Source organism: Leptonychotes weddellii, chromosome 9 (genome assembly GCF_054177405.1).
Source record: "Leptonychotes weddellii isolate Sample4059 chromosome 9, ASM5417740v2, whole genome shotgun sequence".
Taxonomy (NCBI): Eukaryota; Metazoa; Chordata; class Mammalia; order Carnivora; family Phocidae; genus Leptonychotes; species Leptonychotes weddellii.
This window is the reverse complement of record NC_138377.1, coordinates 118,575,718-118,598,369: the sequence shown is the minus strand read 5'-3', so window position 1 is coordinate 118,598,369 and position 22,652 is coordinate 118,575,718. Positions and strand designations below refer to the sequence as shown.

The 22,652-nt window shown below is 54.1% G+C and overlaps 1 protein-coding gene across 5 annotated transcripts in view; it reads left to right on the top strand.

The window, feature by feature from the left end:
• Positions 1 to 220: 220 nt before the first annotated feature.
• The window catches only part of KLHL25 (kelch like family member 25), a 33,298-nt gene continuing 10,866 nt past the window's right edge, over positions 221 to 22,652 (top strand). Inside the window, exons 1-2 of one of the 5 annotated variants that reach the window (XM_081831636.1) lie at positions 221 to 378; positions 11,055 to 11,209. Coding sequence is in view for 1 of the 5 variants with exons in the window: in XM_081831633.1 (XP_081687759.1) it covers positions 19,710 to 19,726 (17 nt within the window). In the remaining 4 variants the exon portion in view is untranslated. Of the gene's footprint in view, positions 379 to 11,054; positions 11,215 to 18,726; positions 19,727 to 20,435; positions 22,276 to 22,652 lie in introns of those variants that run through there. The other 4 variants (XM_081831637.1, XM_081831635.1, XM_081831633.1 and 1 more) reach the window with 4 other exon arrangements.

The window sequence follows — 22,652 nt, the reverse complement described above, 5'->3', positions numbered from 1 at the left end:
GGCGCCTGTCCCTTTAAGAATCTGGTCAAAGTCTTTTTCCTCTCCCCGCCCCGCCCCCTCGCGGAGCCGGCGCGGCCTGGGCGCCCACCCCCTTCTCCCGCTGCGGGCTGAACTACGGGTTCGGCCGCCCATCCGTCACAGAGGCGCCGCTTCTGATTGGCGTCGCGCCGGGAGGCGGGGCGGGAAGGCCTGAGAAACTAGTTTGTTGGTGGCGCCCGGGCTGTACCGCAGCTGCAGCGCGCTCCGGCTGTGGCGAGCCAGGGGAGGGGAGCGGCGGCAGGGGCGGCGGCGGCCCGGGCTGTGGAGCCTTGCGCGGGGCCTCTGAGCGCGGCGGCGGACCCGGGGCGACTAGCGCGGCGGGCGGCGGCGCCCCGAGCGGTGAGTGGTGAAGCCGGGCTGGGCTGGGGGCGCCGGCCTCGGGCCGGTCTAGCCGCGCGCCCCGACCTCTGGGCTGGCACTTGTCACCCCCTCCGGGTGGGGACCTGCGCGCCCCGCCGTGGGAGCCCACGGCTGAGAGAGCTCCCGCGGGGGCGCGTGTCCCGGGAGCAGCGCCGCGGTGCTCGGGTTCCCGGACCGCCCCGACCGCCGCGGGGTCTTGGGGGCTGGAGTCGGGGACAATGGTGCGGAGGGAGGGGACTGGAGTCGGCCACCTCCTCTCCAGTCCGCGCGCCTGCTCCCGCCCCGCGCGTGCCTGGGGACCCGGCGAGGGTATTTGCAGAGAGCTCCGGGCGAGGGAATGAATTGTTTTTGCAAATGGATGTTGCGCGCGGAGCTGCAACTCTTTTCCCTCGGGAGTGGTTGATTCATTGAGTCCGCAGACTCTCTTTAAAAAATTACTATCGATCCTGGAAAGAGGAGGCTGCTGTGTTGGAGGATGTGAGCGGCCGGGCTCTGCGCCCGGGCTGGGCGAAGTCCCCGCGCACTTGACGCCGAGGGCCAGATGGCCGCCTGTCTCGTGCGGAGCGAGGGCCGGGGGGGTTAACCAGGGCAGTGTCGTCCCCGCGAGCCCGGCCCGCGTCCGCCGCCCCGGTGCCCCCGGCCGTCCACGTCCCGCCTGACGGGGCCCCTCGTCTCTGTTTAGAAAGCTGTGGAGCAGCAGAGCAGTGGTCACACGCTGTTAGGCCCCACCCACCGTAGCAGGTCCAGAGCGAGCCTTCTCCAGCCCCACAGTCCTCTTCCCCACATCCTGCCCTGGCTCCTCGACCGCATTTGGGCACGCCCTCCCCTCCTTCTTTTCCTCCTCTGGTTGCTTGAGAAGCTTTTCCTTTGAGAGACTGTACCCCCAGGGGCAACGTACATTTTTTTGTACTGCTGCTTCAAAGTCCCCAGGGGGCAGGATCACTCTCTGTGCAAAGAAAAGTCTTTCTAGAGACCTGATCAAAGGGATTGGGGTGGAGGGCAACCCAGGCCCCTGCAGGTTTAAGCTGGGCACTCTTGGGTCCTGCCGACTTGCTTTGAGCAGGGGAAAGGCGCCCTGAGCTTTGGCCCTCCCTGGTGAGTCAGGGCGGAGAACACCAGGTGTCTGGGCCTTCTGGTTTCACTCTGGCCATGTGAAGAGTGAAGTTGCGGGTGGCACTGGGGGAGGAGGCAGGAACCCCCCGTTCTTATCATAGACCAGGCTATGGTGACAGTGATGTGGGGTCAGGCCCTTTGGGACCCTGGACCTGTGTCTCCCCCTGCATCGGTGGGACTGATGCTCAGTGGGCCCGGGTGTGCTCTTAGGATTCCTAGGGGCTGTTGGTAAAGACTTGCGTTTGGGGGCTGGGGGCGAGTGGGGAGTAGGACATAAGGTCCACCCCACCGGGGGCCGATTTTGTATCCTTCTGAGACCAGGGGTCCTGGGGTCCCCATGCTGTGCCTGAGGAGGGTGATGGAGTCAGACCTCTGGGTCTGGCAGCTCTCTTGGTTTGAGTCATTCCATTTGTCAGGAAGTGACTCCAGGGAGGTTGTTAAAAGGAAGGTAGAGAGAGAAATGGTAGAAACCTTCATCCTGGGGCTGGGGCTGCCGCTGGATTTATGTTTGTGGTGCAGAGAGAGGAGCTGTGGGTGAGCTGCACACTCAGCATCCGAGGCAGCTTCTGCAGCCTGATGCTCCTTAAAAGCCTCTCAAACCTCTGGGCACCCAGTGTGGGCAGAGGAGAGCAGGAAGACGAGGAAGATTACCCAGGCCTGGGACTTCGTGGCCTGCAGCAAAAGCCGGCTGGCTTCTTCCCTTCTTGCCACTCGGATGCACAAGGGGGCTGGGGAAGGAGTGTTATTTAGTGAGTGGTTTGTTCATTCATTTGTTAGTTGACTAACTGAGTCTTTGTCTGAAGGGTCTTGATCAGGGCCCTGTCTTCTGGGAGCTCCTAGACAGGCGTGTGCTGGCACGTGGATAGGGGCCCTGCCACATGGACATACAGGTGTGTGCACAGTACCCCAGTGATAGAGGCAGCAAGGGGAGCTGAGGGGAACGGGTGGCAAAGGCTTTTTGGAGCCATGATGCCTTGACAAAGTAAAGATGAGAGTGACATGGCAGAGCACTGATTCCGAGCCCCAGGCAGCGGCCCTCTCCCACCACCCACCCGCACTTCTCCCAGAAGCCAGGTGCAGGCTGAGGTCAGGGAGCATGCAGATGGGAGGTGATAGAAGGATTCATCTGAGACTGTGGAGTCAGCAGCCCCCGGAGTCTCCAGGAAGAGGGATAGCTTCTGGTTGCAGCCTCTCTGCTCAGGGGGTCCTGGGAAAAGCCACCCCACCGGCCCTGAAGACCAACCCATGGTCTAAGCCCTCATCCATCTGGAGCAGCCTGCAGTGTGGATGTGGCCTGGCCAGGGAGGGGCAGACAGAATTGGGAGGAGGAAACAGAGTGGCCAGACGAAAATGAATTGGCTGATTGAGCTGATGGTTTTCATCTGATGTGGTAAAGTTCGTAATTGAATTGCCTCAGGCAACCAGAGCTGTTGAAGCATTTTCCCAGCCAGAAAACACTTAGTTGGGACAGCTTGGCGGGGGGGGGCACACATATGCATCCACAGCTTTTACTCACCTCATCCCAGTAGGGCTTTCCCCCTTAGTAATCTGGGTCTTTCCCCAGGTGATTGAATCCAGCCCAGCCTCCACAGCAGGTTCCAGCCTTGTTCCTGGACCACCTGGCCCCTGAGCATCGAAAATTCGCGAAAGCTGATACCTGTCACCTGCAGGCACTTGCCTTGCGAGACTGACTCCAGGTCCCTAGGCTGTGAGGATGGGGATGGTGGGAGCAGAGAGAGAGCTCAAAGATGGGAGGGCTTCCTATTAAGTCTCTTCAAGCACAAGATTGGGGAAAAGAGCACGGCCTCGGGAACCAGACTTGAATTCAGATGCTGCTCGTGTGTCTGTGATCTCTTGGGCCTCAGCCACCTCCATCCACCCCTTTCCCCTCCCTCTGGTGCCAGGAGACTCTGTTCTTTCTCATTGCTGGACCTTTCCTTCTAAGCCCTGTCCTTGCCCTTTGGAGGAACAGAGGTAGGCATGTGCGGCTCATTGACCTGTTCTTCGAAGCGCTGGCTCTGCGACCCGAGAAATCCAGTTTAGTTGGCGGATTTCACCATGTTTCCTCACAATGGTCTCTTGCACCCTGTGATGTATACGGAGTCTGGAAGCGGCTCTCCGGGCCATACTTTGTTACAATGTGACTGAGGCCCAAGGCCAACTCCACCTCTTCACCATCCTACAACAGTTGGAGCGCTCACATCTGGAACCTGTTGGCAGAAAGAGCGCTTAAGTGGGGGGTCTGAAAGTCCTGCTGTGCCTCTGTGTGTGTGATGCCATGTAGGTCCCCTTACCTTTATGGGCCTCAACTTGCTCTTCTGTACTATGCTTCTATTAGATGTTTTGCTATAAAATCCCAGAAGTCCTTGCAGCCTCTGATGTCATGTAGTCTTACAGGCTTGAGTTATTTGCCTAGCCCTCTTGGGCAGGAAGAGAGAGAGAGCAGCCAGTGGAGTGTGGAGGGGCAAATTGGGAGTGAGGAGTCTAGACTTCCTGCTCTGCCTCTGATGTGTGCTGTGGGGCTCTGGGTAGGTCGCTTTCCCTCTCTGGGCCCTAATTTTCCCTCCTGTAGAACGAGAAAAGTATACAGTAGGCAAGCTCCGAATTTTCTTTCCTTTCTTGGTGAGTGGAAACTGAGTCAGACTTTCCAGTTTCTCGGGCCTCCCTCGGCTCCCTGCCTCCGCCCACTGCCTTGGAGTCCAGGGCCCAGGTGTAAAGGGCCTACAGGCACTGGTGCCCATGGATGAGGGGCTAGTGACGGCAGAGGACTGGGTCAAAGAAGAACAAAGCTGGGCCCAAAGGAAGGTGGCATGTGGATGACTTACTTCCCAAGGTTGCTCTGGCTGGTCCGAGGCAGCCTAAGCTGACACCCCCGCCCCAATCCCAAAATGGATAGGGTGGGACCTAGCCCACAGGTGTCCCCAGGGCCACTTCCAAGAAGAGAGATGGGCACAAATCTGCCAAGATTGGTAGGGATCGTGAGGGAGCCCAGGGGGACAGGAGGACGCGAGCCTCCTACACACCAGACTTTGCCAAGGAGGTGCCTGCAAGACCAGTTGGATCGCTCCTCCCGCAAGAAGGCGGGGGCTGAGCAGGGCCGTGGGAGAACCGTGTCTTTGTTGCCAGAGGGAGGACCACGTTCGCCTTGGGTGTCACTTCCCACCCACCTCTGCCTGCCAAGAAGATACCTTCTGTCAGCCAGTCCATCAGAGTAGGATGCAGGGATAGGATAGAAACAAAAAGCCTTGCTTATTTTCTGCCTGTTCTCGTTGGGCCCCCAAGGAGAGGCTGACCACAGATCAATCTAGGGTGAATGTAATTAATTCCCTAATTACGATAAGAGGAGCTTTGCTCACTCAGTTCCAGGATGAGCTGCCTGCCAGGTTTACAGTTGGCCAGGCCAGATTTGTGTGGGCAGGAGCGAGGGCCAAGAGACACAGGGGCTCTTTTTCTAGAAAGCCATTAAATCCAGCATCCAGAGTTCAAGTTCTGCTGCATGCTAGCCAGGTTTGTGAGACCCTGGGCCGCGAGTCCCTTAACCTGTGAATGCCTCTTCTTGTTCACAGCTTTGAAAATCCAAGGGAGAGAGCAGTACAGCTCCATTCATGCAGCAAGCTTTTATTTAGCACCTTCTGAATGGCTCATCCTGGACTAGAAACTGGGAAAAAGAAGTCACGTTCAAAGAGAGTCCTTTCTTGGAAGTTTGGCCTCTGATGGGTGAGGCAGACAGGTAGTTGGGTCATTATGGCACACTGCTAAAGAGTGAGTGGCATGTCAAGAGTCTGCCTCAGTTTCCCCATTGGAGAGATGAGGAAGTAGACCGTTTCTAGCATCTCCATTCCAAATGGGCCCAATGAATATTTTTTGTCATCTGTTCTCTACCAGGCTCTGGGATGCAGCAGAAAACGAGGCAAGGTCCCCACCCTCCTGGAGCCCCTATTCCACGGGGGCCAGATAGACAAAATAAATACAACTGCCATTAGTGGATGAGGAGGAAAAGGTCAAGGTGGGGGACTGAGAGGGCCTAAAGAAGGCCTCTCTGGGCTGGTGACCTTTGAGCCAAGACCTGCAAGACTGGACTGGGGCTCCCATGGGAAGATCTGAGGAAGGGCATGCAGGGCAGGGAGCAAGCAAGTGGACAGTCTGGGAACAGCATGGGCCGCGGAGGGGGATCTAGCCAGAGATAGCAGCAGCCATCACCCGCTGTAATCTTCTGGTTCCCAGGGAGGCCAAGGAAAACACGTTCCTTTAAGTTGTTTAATTGTTTCCTTTAACTTCAATAACACATCAGTAGATTCCTTTATAAACGGACAACGTGAGAGAAAATGCAACATGGCCTGGAAGTCCCCCTCGTCCTTGGTATCTGTCGACGGTTTGGTGCATGCCCTCTGGCCGCCCTCTTTCTGGGTTTGTGGCCCAGTGTGTGGTGGCGCTCCTGCCCATCTTACAGCTGCACAACACTCCTGTGTGGCCCGGTCACCAGCTTTCATCTCAGCCCCCTGGGGGAGACCGTTAGGTCCTATCTGATCCATCCCCCTTCATACAATCCAAAAAGTCGTGTATGTGCTGGATTGTGCATCTTTCTGATTTTTAAATGTTCATTGTCAAAGCCGAATGCCTTTCCCAAAGACAGGCAGCTCACTCACGCACCGATGGTGTCTGGGAGCTCATTTGCCCACACCCTCACCCATAATGATAATACTTGATATTTTCCACATTGTCACTCTTAGCTCATGTGATGGGGGGGAAGGGGGTAAAGATCTCATTATTCCTTTAAAACAAGCAAACAAACAAACAAAAAAAGTGATCCAGTTTATCCAGGCTTCCTCTTTTTGTTTTCATCCATCTTTGTTTTTTTCCAGAATATCAAGGTTTAGCAGTTGCTGGCTCTGTCTCTAACTGGTCTCCTGACCTCCAGTGAAGCTTCATCTGTAAAATGAGGCCCTTTTAATCCCTGCCCTGCCCCCTGCCAGGCTGCTGTGCATTGCTTGTGGCGCATGGGAAAACATTCCTGAAAGTTCATTTGATGCTGAAAAGTTCTGCAAACATCATGGGTTTTACTAGTGAGAGCCCGATATTTGAAGCTCAGAACATGTGAGTGAATCCGAGTATTTCTGAACGGCCAGTGTGTCTTGGGGAGGGGCTGGGGTGGCATTAGGTGGGACGTCTGCCTGGCATCCCTCACCTGGCCTGAGAGAGAAGTCAGAGGGCTAGCCGAGTAGGTATGTTCCTCCCTGTCTCACCTGCAGGAATGAAGGAATGAGCCAGGAGGATAGAGAAAGATCTCTACCCCATCCATAAAAAGGCTCTGAGAGGGGCATTGGTCACCACAGGCTGATCCCTCTATTTAGCTGCTGGTTAGACCAAAGGCTAGAGCTCTTAGAACTTTATGGATTCCCATGTTTATTACTTTGGGGGTCCTTGTCTGTTTTCCTATAACAGGAGGCTTTAAAACAAGCAAAAGATCGACAAAAGGGCCCTTGTACTTGATTCGGAGACAGAAGGATGGGGAAGCTCTGGAGATTGGTAGAAAAGGAAAGGAGGAGTCTGGGGCCAGGGAAAACCACTCCCATGTGGTTCCTGGGTGGCATCAGGCCCTATGTTGGGGGACCCAGGAGGCTGGCAGCCCTATATCCTGGGCCCCTGGAGGAATTCATGACTGCCGGGATTCCAGTACCTGGGGACACTTTAGCCAGGCTCTCCTGTCATTCCCCAAGTGGGCTGTAATACCTCACCTCCTCTGCTCAAGGGGCAGCATCCAGGCTGGCCTGAGCCCTGCTGCCCCAGGGATGACGTAAGCCCTGGTGGAGACTTCGACTATCCCCCCAGTACTCAACCTGGTTAGGACAGCTGTAGGGGACAGGAGGCCACAGAGAGGGAGGTAGACAGACATGGGAGAGGGTAATAAAGAGCAGATGCGCAAGGGGACCGTGGGACCCCCCAAAGGGCCTTGGTAGGGGGCCTCCCCTCTCTGTACTTCTGCAGCTAGTGAGCAGGAGGGAAGGAGGCTGGGGAGCCTGGCTGCTGGCAAGTTTGTACATTTCTCAGACATCCCCTGATGCTGAAGGTTGGGATTTTCATGAAGGGAGTGAGGGGAGCATCTTGGGAGCTGATTTGAGGGTGGTCCACCGGGGGCAGCGGCACGAGTGGGCTGCCCTCGCTCGGTGCCACCTGCTGTCAGCCTGAGCCCAGCTCGCAGGCGTTTCCCGGAGCTAGCGTGAGACCAGATTACCAGGTTTCCTTTCAGGCCCTGAGACAGACTGGTGTATCTGTGCTGCAGGAAGTCTCCACTGCTATTTTTACCACTCCAACCAGGACTTTTTACTGGAAGGTACAATTACAAGCAAAATGTCAAGGTTTGGTTGGCCAGTCAAGCTGTGGGAGGCTGCCACAGGCTGAGGCAGGGGCCACGGCTCGGTCGGGTGGTGTGTAAAGCAAGACCCTTTACACGTGGACGCCTACCTCCCCTGGTTGCTGAGTGGCTTCCTCTGACCCATTGCAGTGTCTGGAGTTCTCCTCTAGGCCAAGAAGAGGCCTGTGCTCGGTGTTGCCCAGATAATTGCACCTGAACACCTTGTAACTGGCTGGTCATGGGACTGAAGCTAACCAGCTAAGCCATTCCGTTCCTGAGTGTCCCGGAAGTTGACATTATTTTCGGTGAACGTATTTTCGGTGAACCTTCTATATGATACCTGCACTAAGTGCTAGGAGTAGACACGGGTAAGATGGTCCCCAGACCCTTTGGACAAGTACCTGGTATGTTTTTCCTCTATATGCATTATGGTTTGAGGCCAAGCAGGGCTTATATTAGATCCTGTTGCTGTGTAACAAATCACCACAAACTTAGTGGCTTAAGCTGTACCTATTTTTTAGCTCATAGTGCTGTAGGGCAGAAGCATGAGCTGGCTGGACTGGGTTCTCTGCTTAGGGTCTTGGACCAGAAGTCCAAGGTCAGTGTATTGACTGAGTTCTTACCCTGAGGCCCTTGGGGGAGAGTCTGCTTCCTGGCCATTCAGGTTGTTGGCACAGTTGAGTTCCTGGTGGTTGTAGGACTCAAGTCTCCCTGTCCTCTCTGGCTGTCATCTGGATGCTGATCTTGGCTCCTAGAAGCTGCCACATTTTGTGCCACATGGCCCCCTCCATCTCCAGACCCGAAGTGGGGATATCAAATCCTCTCCTGCTGGAAATCTCTGGCATCCACTTCTATGATCCGATGGAGAAAACTCTGCTGTAAAGAGTTCCTGTGATTAGGTCAGGCCCACCCAGATAACCTCTCTGTTTCTAGGTCACCTGAGGAGTCTGCAACATCATTACTTATATCTGCAGATTCCTTTGCCACGTGGGTAACGTGGCAAGCATACCATGTGGGTCACAGGAGTAAGGCCAGGGTGGAGCTCAGGGGACCGGCTATCTGCATGTTCCCACCACGGGGCTCATGCCTCCAGGGGCTGCACCAACAGTATGAAGAACAGCAACTCTCACGAACGGAGTGAATTTTGTGTGCCCCGTTGTGCTAAGCTCTTTACCTGGATTCTCTCCTTTCATTCCCACGGTAGTCCTTTGACGTCGGGACAGTTATTTTCGCCCCCCTTTTCCAGATGAGAAGACTGAGGCTCAGGGAATGGATGTATCTGGGGCCAGTCATACAGGTACAAACAGCAGTACTGGGATTTGGAACCAGGGGCTTAGAGCCTAGCCGCCTTGTTCGTTGGCATCTCCAGTTTGATTCCTGCGATTTATGGAACACCGTCCAGGGCAGGGTTGAGGGTTGCTCTTTCCCATCTAGCACTTGAAATATTTAAATATGAAACATGTCAGTCATATTGCAAGTTAATTCAGCAGACAGCAGGAACCTCTCACGTGGGTTTGACAGATGTCTGGATCTTTCTGATTCTTATTCCAGTGGATGTTGTGGTTAATCCATTCCCCTTCAGCCATATTTACTAGCTTTGCATATACTCTAGGCAACAAAAGTGACACAGATTACTGTCCTCTAGGAGTTGGAAATTAAAATAAGGGCACGATATACAATGACCTGAAGGAATAAAGAGTGCCAGACAAGAAACACCAGAATGCTATAGCAAAGAATCAACGGGTATCAGAATGTTAACTTCAGGAAACAACACAAAAATGTGCATTTACTCACTGCCATGTCCCTGGTACATAGCACAGAGCCCTGCACATAGTAGATGCTCAGATTCCTTATCTGGGTAATTTTTTGAGTATCTTGTGTGTGCAGGGCCCTCTGCACACCAGCTGCCAAGTCCAGAGGGGGTGTGATGGTGAGGTGAAGGTCTCATGGAGGAGTTGAGACTTGAGGGCAGAAAGGGGAGAAGGGAGAGCTGGAAAGGCCAGGCTGTGTCTGCGCGCTTGGTGGCGGGGAGAGGGGCTGGGGTGGGCCATGAAGCTGGAGCCGGGGACAGACTAAATAAGGCTTGGATGGCCAAGCCTCATTGAAGGCTTTCTGAGCAGGAGAGACTGGTGGTCCGGAGCAAAGCATTTGGCCTCAGATTGTTGGGGGGGACACACTGGGGACAGGGGCCCCTCACAGTCCAGCGTGCAGTGGGGAAGGCCTCACCTTGTCTCCAGCATAGGACTGGTGACACAAGGAACCCAGAGGAAGGAAGATTTAATGGCACTTGGCGGCCAAGCGATGTGCTAAAAATGTATATATGAATGAATCACAATTTCTGGGCACCGATGTATTTGGCTATAAATATACACACATATGTAATTTCAAGAGACCAAGAATTATCAGCTGCAAAGCCCAAAGGCAGCAGCCCATGGATGGCCCCTGTAGTTTGCTGTCTGAGGCCCTGCCCAGTACAAAGTACCCAGATCTGTTATTTTGGGGGAGAATGAGAGGGTCCTGTGGGAAGAAGAAAGTGGCTAGTAATGAGGGGAGGAGCAGGGCAGGCCAGAAGGGAGGTGCCAGGGCAGGTGGGGAGGCCAGCCAGCCGCAGGGTAGAAGGTGCTGGCCCCTGTGACCGCACTTCCATGACTGCCCACCGTGACTGCAAGCTGGGGAGGGGACCTAGACCCTCAGGGTCAGGTGATCCTGCCGTCACCCACCCCGTGCTTTCCATAGAAGTTTTCCTCTGAGTTCTTAACAAAAACGTGGCTAATGTGGAGGGTAAGGGAGTTCTTCTGCTAACCTGGTGTTCTCAAAGTGTGGTTAGGAGGATCCCTGAGTTTCTTTTAGGGGTCCCCAAGGTCAAAACTGTTTTCATGACAATACCAAGGTGTTATTTGCCTTTTTCACTAATCTCTCCAAGTGCATGGCTTAGTGAGCTGATGTTTTCCAAATGACCATTGCACGGTGTTACCAAAGCATGCATGGGTGAAAACTCCATTCAGAGTGCGAGATAGACCAGGACTGATCGGAATGTCACAGTGTACAAAAGTTCACAGATTCAGGCTCAGGTTCCACAGTGCAGTTAATCTTTAACAGGCTCCTGCTTGTCAGGTCTCGGTGAGGTATCAAAGAAGAATACCCTAAATTATCTGAAAAGGCTCTTACAGTTTCCTTCCTTTTCCGACAGGTCATCCCTGTGAGGCTGGATTTTCTTCACATTCTTCAATGAAAACATTTTACAACAAACATTTTGAGTGCACGGTGCTGCCCAGAGAACCTGGGAACCTGGAACCTGAGCCTAGCTCTCTACATTAATTCCCCCTTTAGTCCCTCAGCAGGCAGGTGAGGTGGGTGTGATGATTTGCACGCCCATTTGACAAATGTGGAAACAAGGGCACCGAGCATTTGAACACCAGCACAGGTCTCACATCACAGACAAGGCAGTAGCAGCAAGAGGGGAGGTCGCAGACTGATGGTGGCTGTTCTCCAGGCAGGGGGGAAGGCAGGTGCCTGACAGAAGGCCTGTATCGCAGGTCTGGTCTGTCCCCAGGTCATCCGCTGTCCTCTGTAGCAGGCACTCTTCCTGGCAGTACTAAGCCTGGCAGGGAGACACACCTGCGCACGCTTCCTCCTTTCCTGATGCCCAGGAGGGAAGATGCAGGTTTGCTAAGTGGAACGGGGGGTGCTCGAGAAATCAAGGGTTCTCATTTAAAATACCGTCTCCTGTTCAGCTGCACACAGTATTTGTGGCCAGGAAGGTTCTCTGTCTTCATAAATAACCCACCTTGTGCTATTTGAGCAGGGACTTGGGAGCAAAACAGCTTTGAATACTGAAGATGTGTGCACATAGTTTCTTAATCTTCTCTGAGCCTCAGTTGGCCCATCTGTACAACTGGGACCTTGAAGAGGTGTCTGAAGGATTGACTGAGAGAATGCATTTAAAAGCACCTGGCACAAAGGTTCATGCAGGGTTTTGAAAAAGTGATACTGTATCTGGCACAGAATTCAGTTCAGAGGGGTGGGGGCCTCCCCTGTTGTCAGTGGTACTGCTGTCAACCAGTTTCCACACAGCCTCCCAGAGGAAGTCTGTGCACATACCCACGGGCGTGTGCATAGGTAGTCTGGTTTCCAGCAGACATAAAAGACAGCCTCCAATTCACAGCATTTCTCATGGTAGCATGGAAAGCCACCTGCTTTATATATATGTGTGTATATATATATATATTTGGCTGCATCGCATTGCACTGTGAATGAACCAAGGTTTATTTGACTAGGACTCTTAGTTATGAACATTGAGGTTGTTTTTCAGCCTTTTGCTTGCAGCCAAAAGCTCATGTGCAAATGGGACTGAGGGCAAGGTTCCCAGGCGTGGAAATGCTGGGGCAGAGGGCACCTGCATTTGTCATTTTGAAAGATACTCTGAGTTGCTCTCCATCTACACTCCCCTGCTCTCGGCCCTCAGTGGGAAGGGAAAAGACAGCTTATATCTTGGGCTTTAGGAATTGAGGAGCATTCTGATTCCAGTTCAACACTCACACTGACAGCCTGGAGAAAAATGAACGGGGAGAAAGACCCACTACGAGGAAATGGCCAGTGCTTTACTCTTGGTGTTTTGTTGGTTCCCCACCCCCCCCGCCCTTCTATTCTGCATATTCATTTTCCTCCAAGACTGTTGCTCCAGGTGGCTCATTGAAAGTGATATCTAGGCCAGAGTGCTTTTAATGGCTCCATCTGTGGGGCTCTGCGAATCTTTTAAGGGACCAGACAGGAAAAGAGACCGCCTCGCTCCGGGTCCCCAGCCCCCCTCTGTTTGCCAAGGGCCAGGCCAGTCCTTCTGAAGAGGGAGGAACCCAAGACCATGATGCAATGTTTGCTTTGGAGGGGACTGTTCTCTCTGCCCCTCTTTGTTTCTCTCTGTCTCACTCTGCATCAGTGAAAGGAAACAAGTTATTTCAACAGATGGGTGAACCTGAGTGCGCTGTTCTCTGTCCCTTGTCTGATTAGAGCAGTAGTGTCCATTTCATTGGCCCTGCTCCCAGCTGCAGCAACAGCTGGGCTTGCAGACTCCCAGCTTCGGGGGCCAGAGGCGGTCCAGGCGGCCCCCACTGAGCTGAGGGGGAGCAGGATGTGGTAACTTCTGTCTGTCCAGCCCTGATGAATTTGGTGCTATCCGCACCACTACCCCCCTTAGCTGTAAGAAGGCGCTTTGTTGCAGAGGCAGTTTAAGCGTGGTAAACAGAACTTTTAGGACAATAGGACATCAAACATCTGTGATTCTTCTCCATAGATTTTATCCCTAGAGAATACAGTAATTCAACATAAGCAAAAATGTTATTCTTTGGGTAAAAATTTTTAAAACTGGATGAATGACCTAGACAGTCCTTGTATGTTTCACAGACATTGAAAGTTACATTTGGCAACCACAGAGAGACCCTGGGCTATTTGATGAGGGTGCCAGAAGGCTGTGGGTCCCAGTGCCTGTAGGGAGCAGGCACTTAATTAACCTTTGCTCAATAGTGAGTGAAGGATAGGAATTTGGAAACTATGTAAATAGGTAAAAACAGTGTAAAATAGAATTCCATAACTGCAACAATGTAAACTGTTTGGGGATAAAAGGGGAAAATAAGCCAAAGTGAAAATAGTTCCTAGTGTTTCTTAACCTTATGGCCTTCCCCCAAAACCTTTTTAGACCTTTTTTCCCCAATTGTGCTTACCCCCTCCCATAAATGTTAATACCAGATGTACTGTAAGTCAATGTACTGTGTGTGTATCTGTGCTTTGTATATAAAAAGAACAAGAGGGGCGCCTGGGTGGCTCAGTCGGCTGAGTGTCTGACCTCGGCTCAGGTCATGATCCTGGGGTCCTGAGATCAAGCCCTACGTTGGGCTCCCTGCTCAGTGGGAGTCTGCTTCTTCCTCTGCCCCTCCCCCTGCTCGTTCTCTCTCTCTCTCTCTCTCTCAAAATCTTTTTTTTTTTTTTTTAAGATTTTATTTATTTGTGAGAGAGAGAATGAGAGACAGAGAGCATGAGAGGGGGGAGGGTCAGAGGGAGAAGCAGACTCCCTGCCGAGCAGGGAGCCCGACGTGGGACTCGATCCCGGGACTCCAGGATCATGACCTGAGCCGAAGGCAGTCGCTTAAGCAACTGAGCCACCCAGGCGCCCCTCAAATAAATAAAATCTTAACAACAACAACACAAGATTTTCATCCAAGAACCAATTTTTGCCCCTTAGGGCAGTGTCCTCAGCCACAACCTCCCTATCTCCCACCCTCAGGAAAACCCTCAGGAAAACGCCAGTGTTCAGGGTTGTAATTCCAGGGGATTTACATCTTTTGTATCTTGTGCTTCACTCTTACATTGTCTTTTCAGTAAAAATGACTGAGCTCCTGGGTGTGCCTCTTGGCCTGTCTCACTTGGTCCGTGGAGCTCACACCGTGGGAAGACAGGGCTCTGGGCAGAGAACTGGGTGCCGACTGCCCAGGGCGGTAGCTTCTGTGGGCTGCACATGTCGCCCAGACGGTCTCTCCTGAGGGTCTGCTTCTCTCCTGAGCAAGATGGCTTCTCCTAAAACACAGACCCTTGCCGGTGCGGAGCTGGCAAAATCCTTACATTGTCTTGGAGCAGCTGGGCAAGGCATGGGAGACTCCTGGATCCTTTCCCTGCTGGGTGTCCTCACCTGAACAGGACCCACAAAATGACCCTAGAGGCTGTTTTCTCACTTGGACCCTTTGCAGCACACAGGAGAGAAGTTAGTTCGTTGCCCACATTGGATATCTTGGGGCACGGAGGCTTCGTTCTCCTCACGATGGCACTGCCCCAGGCGCACGGAAGCTGATTGACAAGGGGTAGACGGAGACAAGAGTGCCCGGTGGCTGGAACCTGGGCTGTGGCCCCTAGATCTCTTCTGTCCTTTGGTGCATGGGAAAGAGTGACAGGGATCTGCACCCCAGCAGCCTTGTGACTTTGGGCGCACAGAGTACAGTGGTGGGAGCTCATCGCCCAGTGTCCAGCAGGGGAGGTACCCAAGGCTGCGGGGAGGTGGATGAGTTAGCACAGAAAGCACGCGAACAGTGCCTACTACGTAGCAAGTACTCGAGGACTACGGTTCAGTACTCATAGTACTGTTCCTGCCCTGAATCCCAGAGCTCCTGTTCTTATGTCCAGATGACAGAACTAGTGGGGCGTATGGCGGGACTATACCTCTGGTACTCGTGGGTGAGTGAAACTGTGGGCCTGGTTTTGGCCAGTGAGATGGGAGCAGAAATGCTGTGTGTCTTCCAGGCCAACAAGCACAGGGTGGTCGGTGCTCTCGGTCCAGAGCGCTCTCCCTCTTCCCATTGGCACTACCGACTGATGACATGGTGCTGCTCTGTCCTCGGGGGTCCCTGGGGCTGACGGTGATGACAAGAACACTCCCACACTCCCCTCCCCACCACCACCGAACCATGATGCATGTAGTATGAGCAAGAGAGAAACCTCCGTCCTCCGAAGCTGCTTACATTTGGGGCTATTTGTTGATGCAGTGTAACCTAGCCCGTCCTGATTAAAGCGGATGGTCCTGATCGTGTCAGGCTTGGTTGTGGGGATCGCACCCTCTGTGTGAGATGCCCAGCACAGCAGAGGCCCACCGTAGCCTTGCATCTGGTCTGGCTCCCCTCCTGGCCAGAATTCCCTGCTGAGGCTTTGCAACAAGTGTTGCTTCATCTCTCAGCAGGGCTGCACAGCCTTGACCCCTTACCGCCTGTCCTGTGCCTCCTCTGGGAAAGCAGAGCCTTGGCCCTGGGTAAGCCAACACAGCACAACCCCCGAGCCCTTCCCCAGGCAGTGTTTCCACACCAGTGGAGTTGGCGTCCATCTCAAATGCATCTGTCAACTAGTAATAATAGCCCCCTGGCTTCCTGGCCAGCAGAGGCTGCAACAGCCTGGAACTTGGCTATCAATCATGGAGGCCAAAAAGGCTGGCCTTCCTCAAGTGTGCTTAACATTTGCGGGCATTAAGTAAAAAGGCTGTAACAGGTGGAGAAGGCACTGAAGCCTTTGCCCACCCCTCTTGGCCTACCAGGACCTCCCTTCCCCTTCCAGGCTTTGGCTGCAGGTGGACAGGTGGGCCATGTGTAGGGAAGCCTGAGGACTCACTACCCAGCAGGGCACACACTGTAGGGGGGAGCTGGGCACGTTTGAGAGGTTACAGTGGCAGTGGTGATCATGATCTCGGAACCACAGACGAGAGAACCAGTTTGTCTCATAGTGTGGTCTGCCGGAGATCTCCAGGGTGGCTGGGATTCTGCCCCGTGGGGAGATGAGCTCAGGGGCAGGCTGACCTGCTGTCTCCCTTTCATGGGGAGCCATCGGATGCAGGGTCATGTTGGTACTGCCTAAAGAGGAACTTCATTTGTAACCCAGCGCTGTATGAAGCAACACCCTCACCCCTTCCCTGGGCCATGCGCCGTTCTAGAACTGTCCTTGTAGCCAAGCCATTCCCCTGTAGGAGGGACGGAGTGAGGCTGTGGCCTGGGGTGGGGCAAAGTTGCATCCAGCCGACTAACCACATTGAGCAGAAGGTGTGTGTTACACAATTCTTGTGACTTTACTGCAGGTTTGAGATCTTTCACAATAGAGATGGAAAGCAAAATCAAAGTAGAGACAGCAAAAAATACAAATAGTTCTAGTCCTTTGCGTTTTAAATTAAAAACAGGATACGTACAAGTTTTTGAATGTGTATAAAGTTTTATTTTTTTAAAGGGCTCTCGAAAGGCGGAGGCATTTAGGGAAAGGACCCTTTGTCTGATGATGCACTTGTATCTAGAAATGATCTTTGCCTCTGATTCAGTTACTGTGGTCATAGTGATTTTGCTTTCAATTAACAATTAGATCTGTGTGCTTTGTAAGGTGCTTAGTTTGCTTTCCACTTGAAGATGGAAGAACGGATAGCCCTGCGCCCTGCGGGCTCCCTGAGGTGCTTGGGTCCCCAGACGTGGGGGTGGGACGGGGCAGGGCAGGCACTTGAGCTGCCGCATCACGTGGCCACCCCGAGATCCTGGCCTGGGAAGTGTGTTGCATCACACATCCCAGCGCATATGCGGTGTTTAATAGCATTTAACTCCTTCGTTTTTACGGTTCCCGGAGACACCCAGATGACACACACCTTCGGTGTTTTTTCTGATCGCAAAAATATGGCATAATCATTAAAAAAATCAAACAACTTATAAATGAATAGAGTAGACAGTGAAAATTGCCTTAATCAAAGCAGAGGGCAGGGGCACCTGGCTGGCCCTGTAGGTGGAGTGTGTGACTCTTGATCTCGGGGTCGTGAGTTCAAGTCCCACATTGGGCATAGAGCTTACTTAAAAGAAAAGCAGAAAAACAGTAGGGATGGAGTAAGGCGCAGGGGTGTCTGCTCTGTTCTTTGTTTGGTGATCGTGGTAATGGAGCAACGATACTGAAACAGCCCACGGAGAGAGCGGACCAGGCCACTCGAAGTGCGCATCATTTACTGTCTCGTTTGTCTCTCACTTGTTCTCATCTGTGGTTGAAAAAAAAAAGCACCCAGAGAGACGAATTAACTTTCCCAAAGGCACACAGTAAGGGCTGCATGGTCTAACCAGTGGCCTGGACGAGCTTTGGTCCCTCCTCCGCTTTGTCACAGTTCTCAGTATGGCTGAGGCAGAATCCCACCAGAGAAGCGTCTTCAGAGTCCTTGCTGCCTCTGCCCACCCTGGCCCTCTCCCATCCTGCTCGCATGTTTGCCTTTGTGTGATGCGTGTGTTGCGCGGCACAAGAGCTAAGACCTCGCCATCTTGGTTTTGGGCCTTCAGCATCACCTGGGATCCAGCAGGTGCTCAGTCAGGATTTGTCTCGGGTTTTGAGATTGGGTGATGTGTGACCTTTGCAGTCACTGAGGTCCTGTGTCTGGCGCCCCAGTTCGGACTTGCTGGGCTGTGCGAGGTGAATGCCTCACTCACGTGTCTGGCACTGGCGTTCAGATGGCGGCCAGATGGACGGGGAGTGGCCGGGCCGCTCACGTCATCTGGCTTCCCCTTGAGTGAGCACTGCGAGAGACAGGGAGCGGAAGCCTCACTGGGCCCAGGCTCCCTTTGGCTCCGTTTGGTCCGTCACAGGCAGCCATAGAACCCGCTCAGACAGAAAAGGAGGGGACATGGACCCCGCCTGTCGGTGGGAGCTGTGTCACAGTTCGTGGGCATCTTTGGTCCCCACCAGCCCCACGTGACTGTGCCCCTGGCCTTTCTCTTCTCTGAGTGGGGCCAGCCTTGTTTCTGCCCAACCTTTGTGTTTGCAGTTCCTACACCTAGAACCTTCCTTTTCCTGTCATCACACCCTGGCTCTGGCTCATCAGTGAAGCTTCAACTCACATGTCCCCTCTTCACAGGGGCCTAAGTGACCCCACCGCCTTGTCACCGTGGCCCACTCCTATTTTCCTCATTCACTGACCTATTTCCTCATTGCTGGTCTGCCCCCCTCCACACACACACACCACTGACCCCAGAGCTGCAGCCCCGTGGGGGCAGGAACCTGTCTCTGTCCATCACCTCCTCCCACGCCCAGTACGTGGCACATGGAAATTGCTCAGGAAGCTTATGGTTGATGAGTGAGTCAGAGCCACATTACCTGCAACCCAGCAGCAGGGCCCTGGGCCTTCCCACTCCCTCTGGCCTCCGGTGAAGATCAGTAGCATTGACATCCTCATTTTGAGGAGCGCAGACTGCTGGCTGGTGGAGGGAGGCGGGGAGGGGGTTAGTGCTGCAGCCAGATGCAGTCAGGCCTTCTGGGCAGGGGTACCAACAGCTGGTTGTTGTTTTTGTTTGTTTGTTGTTTTTTAAGATTTATTTATATATTTTAGAGCGAGAGAGAGCATGTGGGGAGGGGCAGAGGCAGAGGGAGAGAGAATCTCCAGCAGACCCCGTGCTGAGCACAGAGCCCGACACAGAACTCCATCCCATGACTCTGAGATCATGACCTGAGCCAAAATCAGAAGCCAGACACTTAACTGACTGAGCCACCCAGGCACCTCCTGACAGTAGCTTTGATCGTCTGTGGTGCATTTTTTCTTGGAGAACGGAGACCTTTAGTTTTCTGGGGCTGGGATCTTTGGAGAGCATGGCGAGTTTCTTCTGGAGATCTTACCGCCTTGGCTACTTTAGTTAACTCTCCAAAGATGATGGGAGAAATGAGCTGGGCACATTGTTATTTGGTGCATTTTAACTGCTTCTGTGCAGGTGAGGATTGCAGTGTGGGGAGCGGAGGTGGATCAATACCTCTTAGCAGGATGATAAATTGCTAGTCCGGAGCATGGCTGTTACTTCATGTGCCTTAAATCCATCAAAGCCCAGGATGACGCTTAGGTAATCAAAATAGTTCTGTGATACGCACAGCATGAGAGCATCTGATTTATTATGGCCCCCAAGGCAGGGAGCTGAGGAGACGGCCCTTGAACACACCCTCTCAAACGCTGGCCCCTCCTGCCACTGGACGGGAGCCTGTGTCCCGCACTCTCTGTATCCCCCGCCCCACATAGGGCTGCGTGTGTAACTGCTAGTGAACACAGAAAACCGTCTCCTAAAACCCATGCTCGGTGTCTGGGGTGGCCTCCCTGTAGGTGGAAAGGGCTGAGGGACCCACACAGTGGAGACGCCCGAGCAAGGAGCACAGCACCTTGTCACCGATCCAGGGAACTGATGTTAGTGAGCGCTTGTCCTGGTGGGGACTCTAGGTGGCCAGTGACAGAAACCCCTGTCAGACACAAAGGAAGGGGAGAGGCACAGCCTTCACCGTCCCAACCTCCAGCTTCTCTGCGTCTGGGCTGAACAAGCTGAATGAGCACTCCATGAGACGTCAAGTGGAGTGAGTTTTGTGCATTGTACATGTCTCCAGTCTTCATCATTCAGTCAAATCGAGCAGCTGCTCTGTGCCAGGTCCCACTGCATGTTGGGGTCACCTCAGCCCCACACGTGGTCCCCACCTTCAGCAGGTTGGGGAGACAGGAGACAAACGCATGTTACATAGCAGCGGGTGCTGTGATGAGGGCAGAAGTGGGTGAGGGGTGGGGAGGAGCTGATCTCCACAAGGTGGTCAGGTCACCCTCTGAGGAGGTGACAGAGCGAGCCATGCAGAAAAAAAAGTGACAGGCAGGGGAGCCTTCCAGCCAGAGGACCAGCGTGTGAAAAGGTCCTGCGGCCAGTAAGAAGTCCAGTGTGGCCTGAGGGGGCAAGCAGGGTGGGAAGTGGCAGGATATGAGGACAGAAGGCAGCCAGTGAGGAAGGGTCAACTCATGTGGGACCTGGCAGCCACAGTGACAACTTGGGATTTCACTGAGGGTGCTGGGACACCCCCTGGTGGGTTGTGACTGGGGGTGATGGGATCCAGGTGATACTTTTGGAGCCCTCTGGTGTCTGGAGGGAGCCCAGATCACTGAGGGCAGAAGCAGAACCGGGTGGGGGGGGTTCCAGTAGTCCAGGGGAGGGATGGAGGCGGGAAGAAGGGTCAGACTCAGGACTCACTTAGGAGGCAGAACCACAGGACTTGTGAGGGCTAGATGTTGCTGGTGGGAGGGATGGGGGGAGCCTGGAGATTGGGCCCAGATAAGAAGGAGCATGTTGGTGCCATTGCCCATTTTCCTGGGCTGGGGGCAGCAGGTTCGGAGGAGACGCTGAGCACTGTCCTGGACATGTTATGGTGGAGGCGACCAGCTTCCAGATGTTTTGTGGTTGAGGTGAGGAGCCTGCCACAGGGCATGTAGCACCCCCCCCCCCCAGGCTCTGAGGCCTGTCCTCCTGTGCCGGCCAGCCTGGAGCAGAAGCACAGCCCTGGGGACCTGTGGGCCCGGCCGGAGACTTGCAGCTCTTGTGATTCCCTTCTTGTGTCTGGGCCTCAGCATCCTCATCTGTAAACTGGGGTAACGAGACCCTCCACCTCCTGGAGTCATGATGCTTCTGGGACAAGATCACCTTGCCCCAGGGTCCAGGGCAAGTCAATGCATGCCTGGTGGTTGCTGTCACCGGCAGACTGGCTCAGAACAGGCACTGTCCAAAAGGAGGTGGTACAATCTGGGGAAACAGCCAGGCAGGTGCCTCTGCCCTCGGCACGGAGATGCCCGGACAGGCGGCTCTCCGGGGCGGGAACCTGCTTGGGTGTGTGCGCCCATGCCTGGCTCTTCGCCTGTGCAGGGGATTTGCGTCAGTGGGCAGGCATCTTGGTGCTGAGCAAGACGTCAGCCAGCTCTGGAGCCCTGGGCTGCTCACTCAGCATTGGCCTTGGAGAGGTCACCACTTGACCTCATTCTCAGGGCAGACTCGGCTGCTCCGCTTGGGTTTGCCCTGCTTTTTGACGCTTTCTTATTCTCTGAGTCCTGCTTTGTCCCGCCCTTAGCCCCCTCCATAGGGAGTCTCCACCCGGTTCCCTGAATCGGAGTCCTTGGAGCCATCGCCCCCGGCTTGGTGCCTAGGTCAAAGGCCATAGCTCCTCTTCAGCCCAGGCACAGTGGGGACGGGATGGATGGAGTCACTCGATGAATGGCCACATTTGGGAAAGTGTCTGTGAGCAAGATTTGGGGAAACGTGTTGCAGTGTCTGGAATTCGGATCTGGGCCGAGTACGGAGCTGCCAGGAAAGCCTCTGTGGGCTAGGCCACTGGAGCTTCTCGACCTCTGGGCCTCTTGGTCCCAGGGCCAGGCTCAGAGGTCGTGCTCGGTAAATAACTGCCAACAACTGAGTAACTCTGAGGTCCCAGCAGGACAGGGACTTTGTTTCACAGAAGAGAAAATGGGGGTTCGGGGGAGAGGTGCCCAGGGTGGTGGTTGAACGGGCACCACCCGGTCCAGCCTGGACCTAGGCCCAACTCTCTTACCCTCATGCCGGCTGCACCTCCCACTCCCATGGGCTAACCTCATAACCGAGAGCCTGGTGGCCTACAGTAGTACTTGTGCATAGCCACGTCCCTGGTGGGTCAGCCGCCTGGGGCTTGGGGGCCAGGAGCAGCAGGGCCAGCCCCAGCCCCTGCGCCTTTCCTGCCCGGGCCCGGGAGCAGGGGCCTTGCCCAGGCAGCTCAGATCACGTCAGTTTGTGGTTTCTCTGGTTCTTTGCCAGGGGAGGAGTGAGTGAGTGAGAGAGCAGAGCACTTGGACGCTAATTTACAATGTCACTGAAGCATGAAATCATTTCCTTCCTTTACCAGATTATTACTTAAGCAGAAAATTGACTTGGAGTTGGGGTTGGGGGAGTTATATACTTTTGAAAATTAAAAAGGAAGAAGAATAGGTTTGGGGTTTTTTGAGGGGGGCTCATTACCAGCAGGAAGAACTTAGCACAGGCTTTGGGGGGTCAGGATGCTAATGCAGAGCAGCCCTCTGAGCCCTGAGTCCTGGCCTGGCATTGAAGGGCACAGCGGGGAGCCAGGTAAGGTTCTCGCTGTGGCCCAAGATCCTGGAGTCGCCTGTAGGGACTAAGGAGGCTCCTTTGGTTGCGGGTTTTCCAGTTGCTTCGGCCGAGGCAAATCTGGACTGCTTTAGTGGTCTGTACCCGGCTCTTCTTGTGGCTCTCTTGTTTGGGACCTCAGAATCAAGCAGGTGTCTTGTAGGTGAGCCATTCACTGATCAGCCAGCTTTGCCTCCAAACCTTTGCTCATCCCCGCTGGGTCAGGAAGCCTCGGAAGACCCTGGATTTTGGAGAACATGTCTATACTGAGCCCTTGGGTTGTAGCGGCAGCTCTTGGGAATTTTCCAAGGGCAAGGGAGATGAGGGACTTTGGCCAGGCTGCTTGGAGCCCAGCTCAG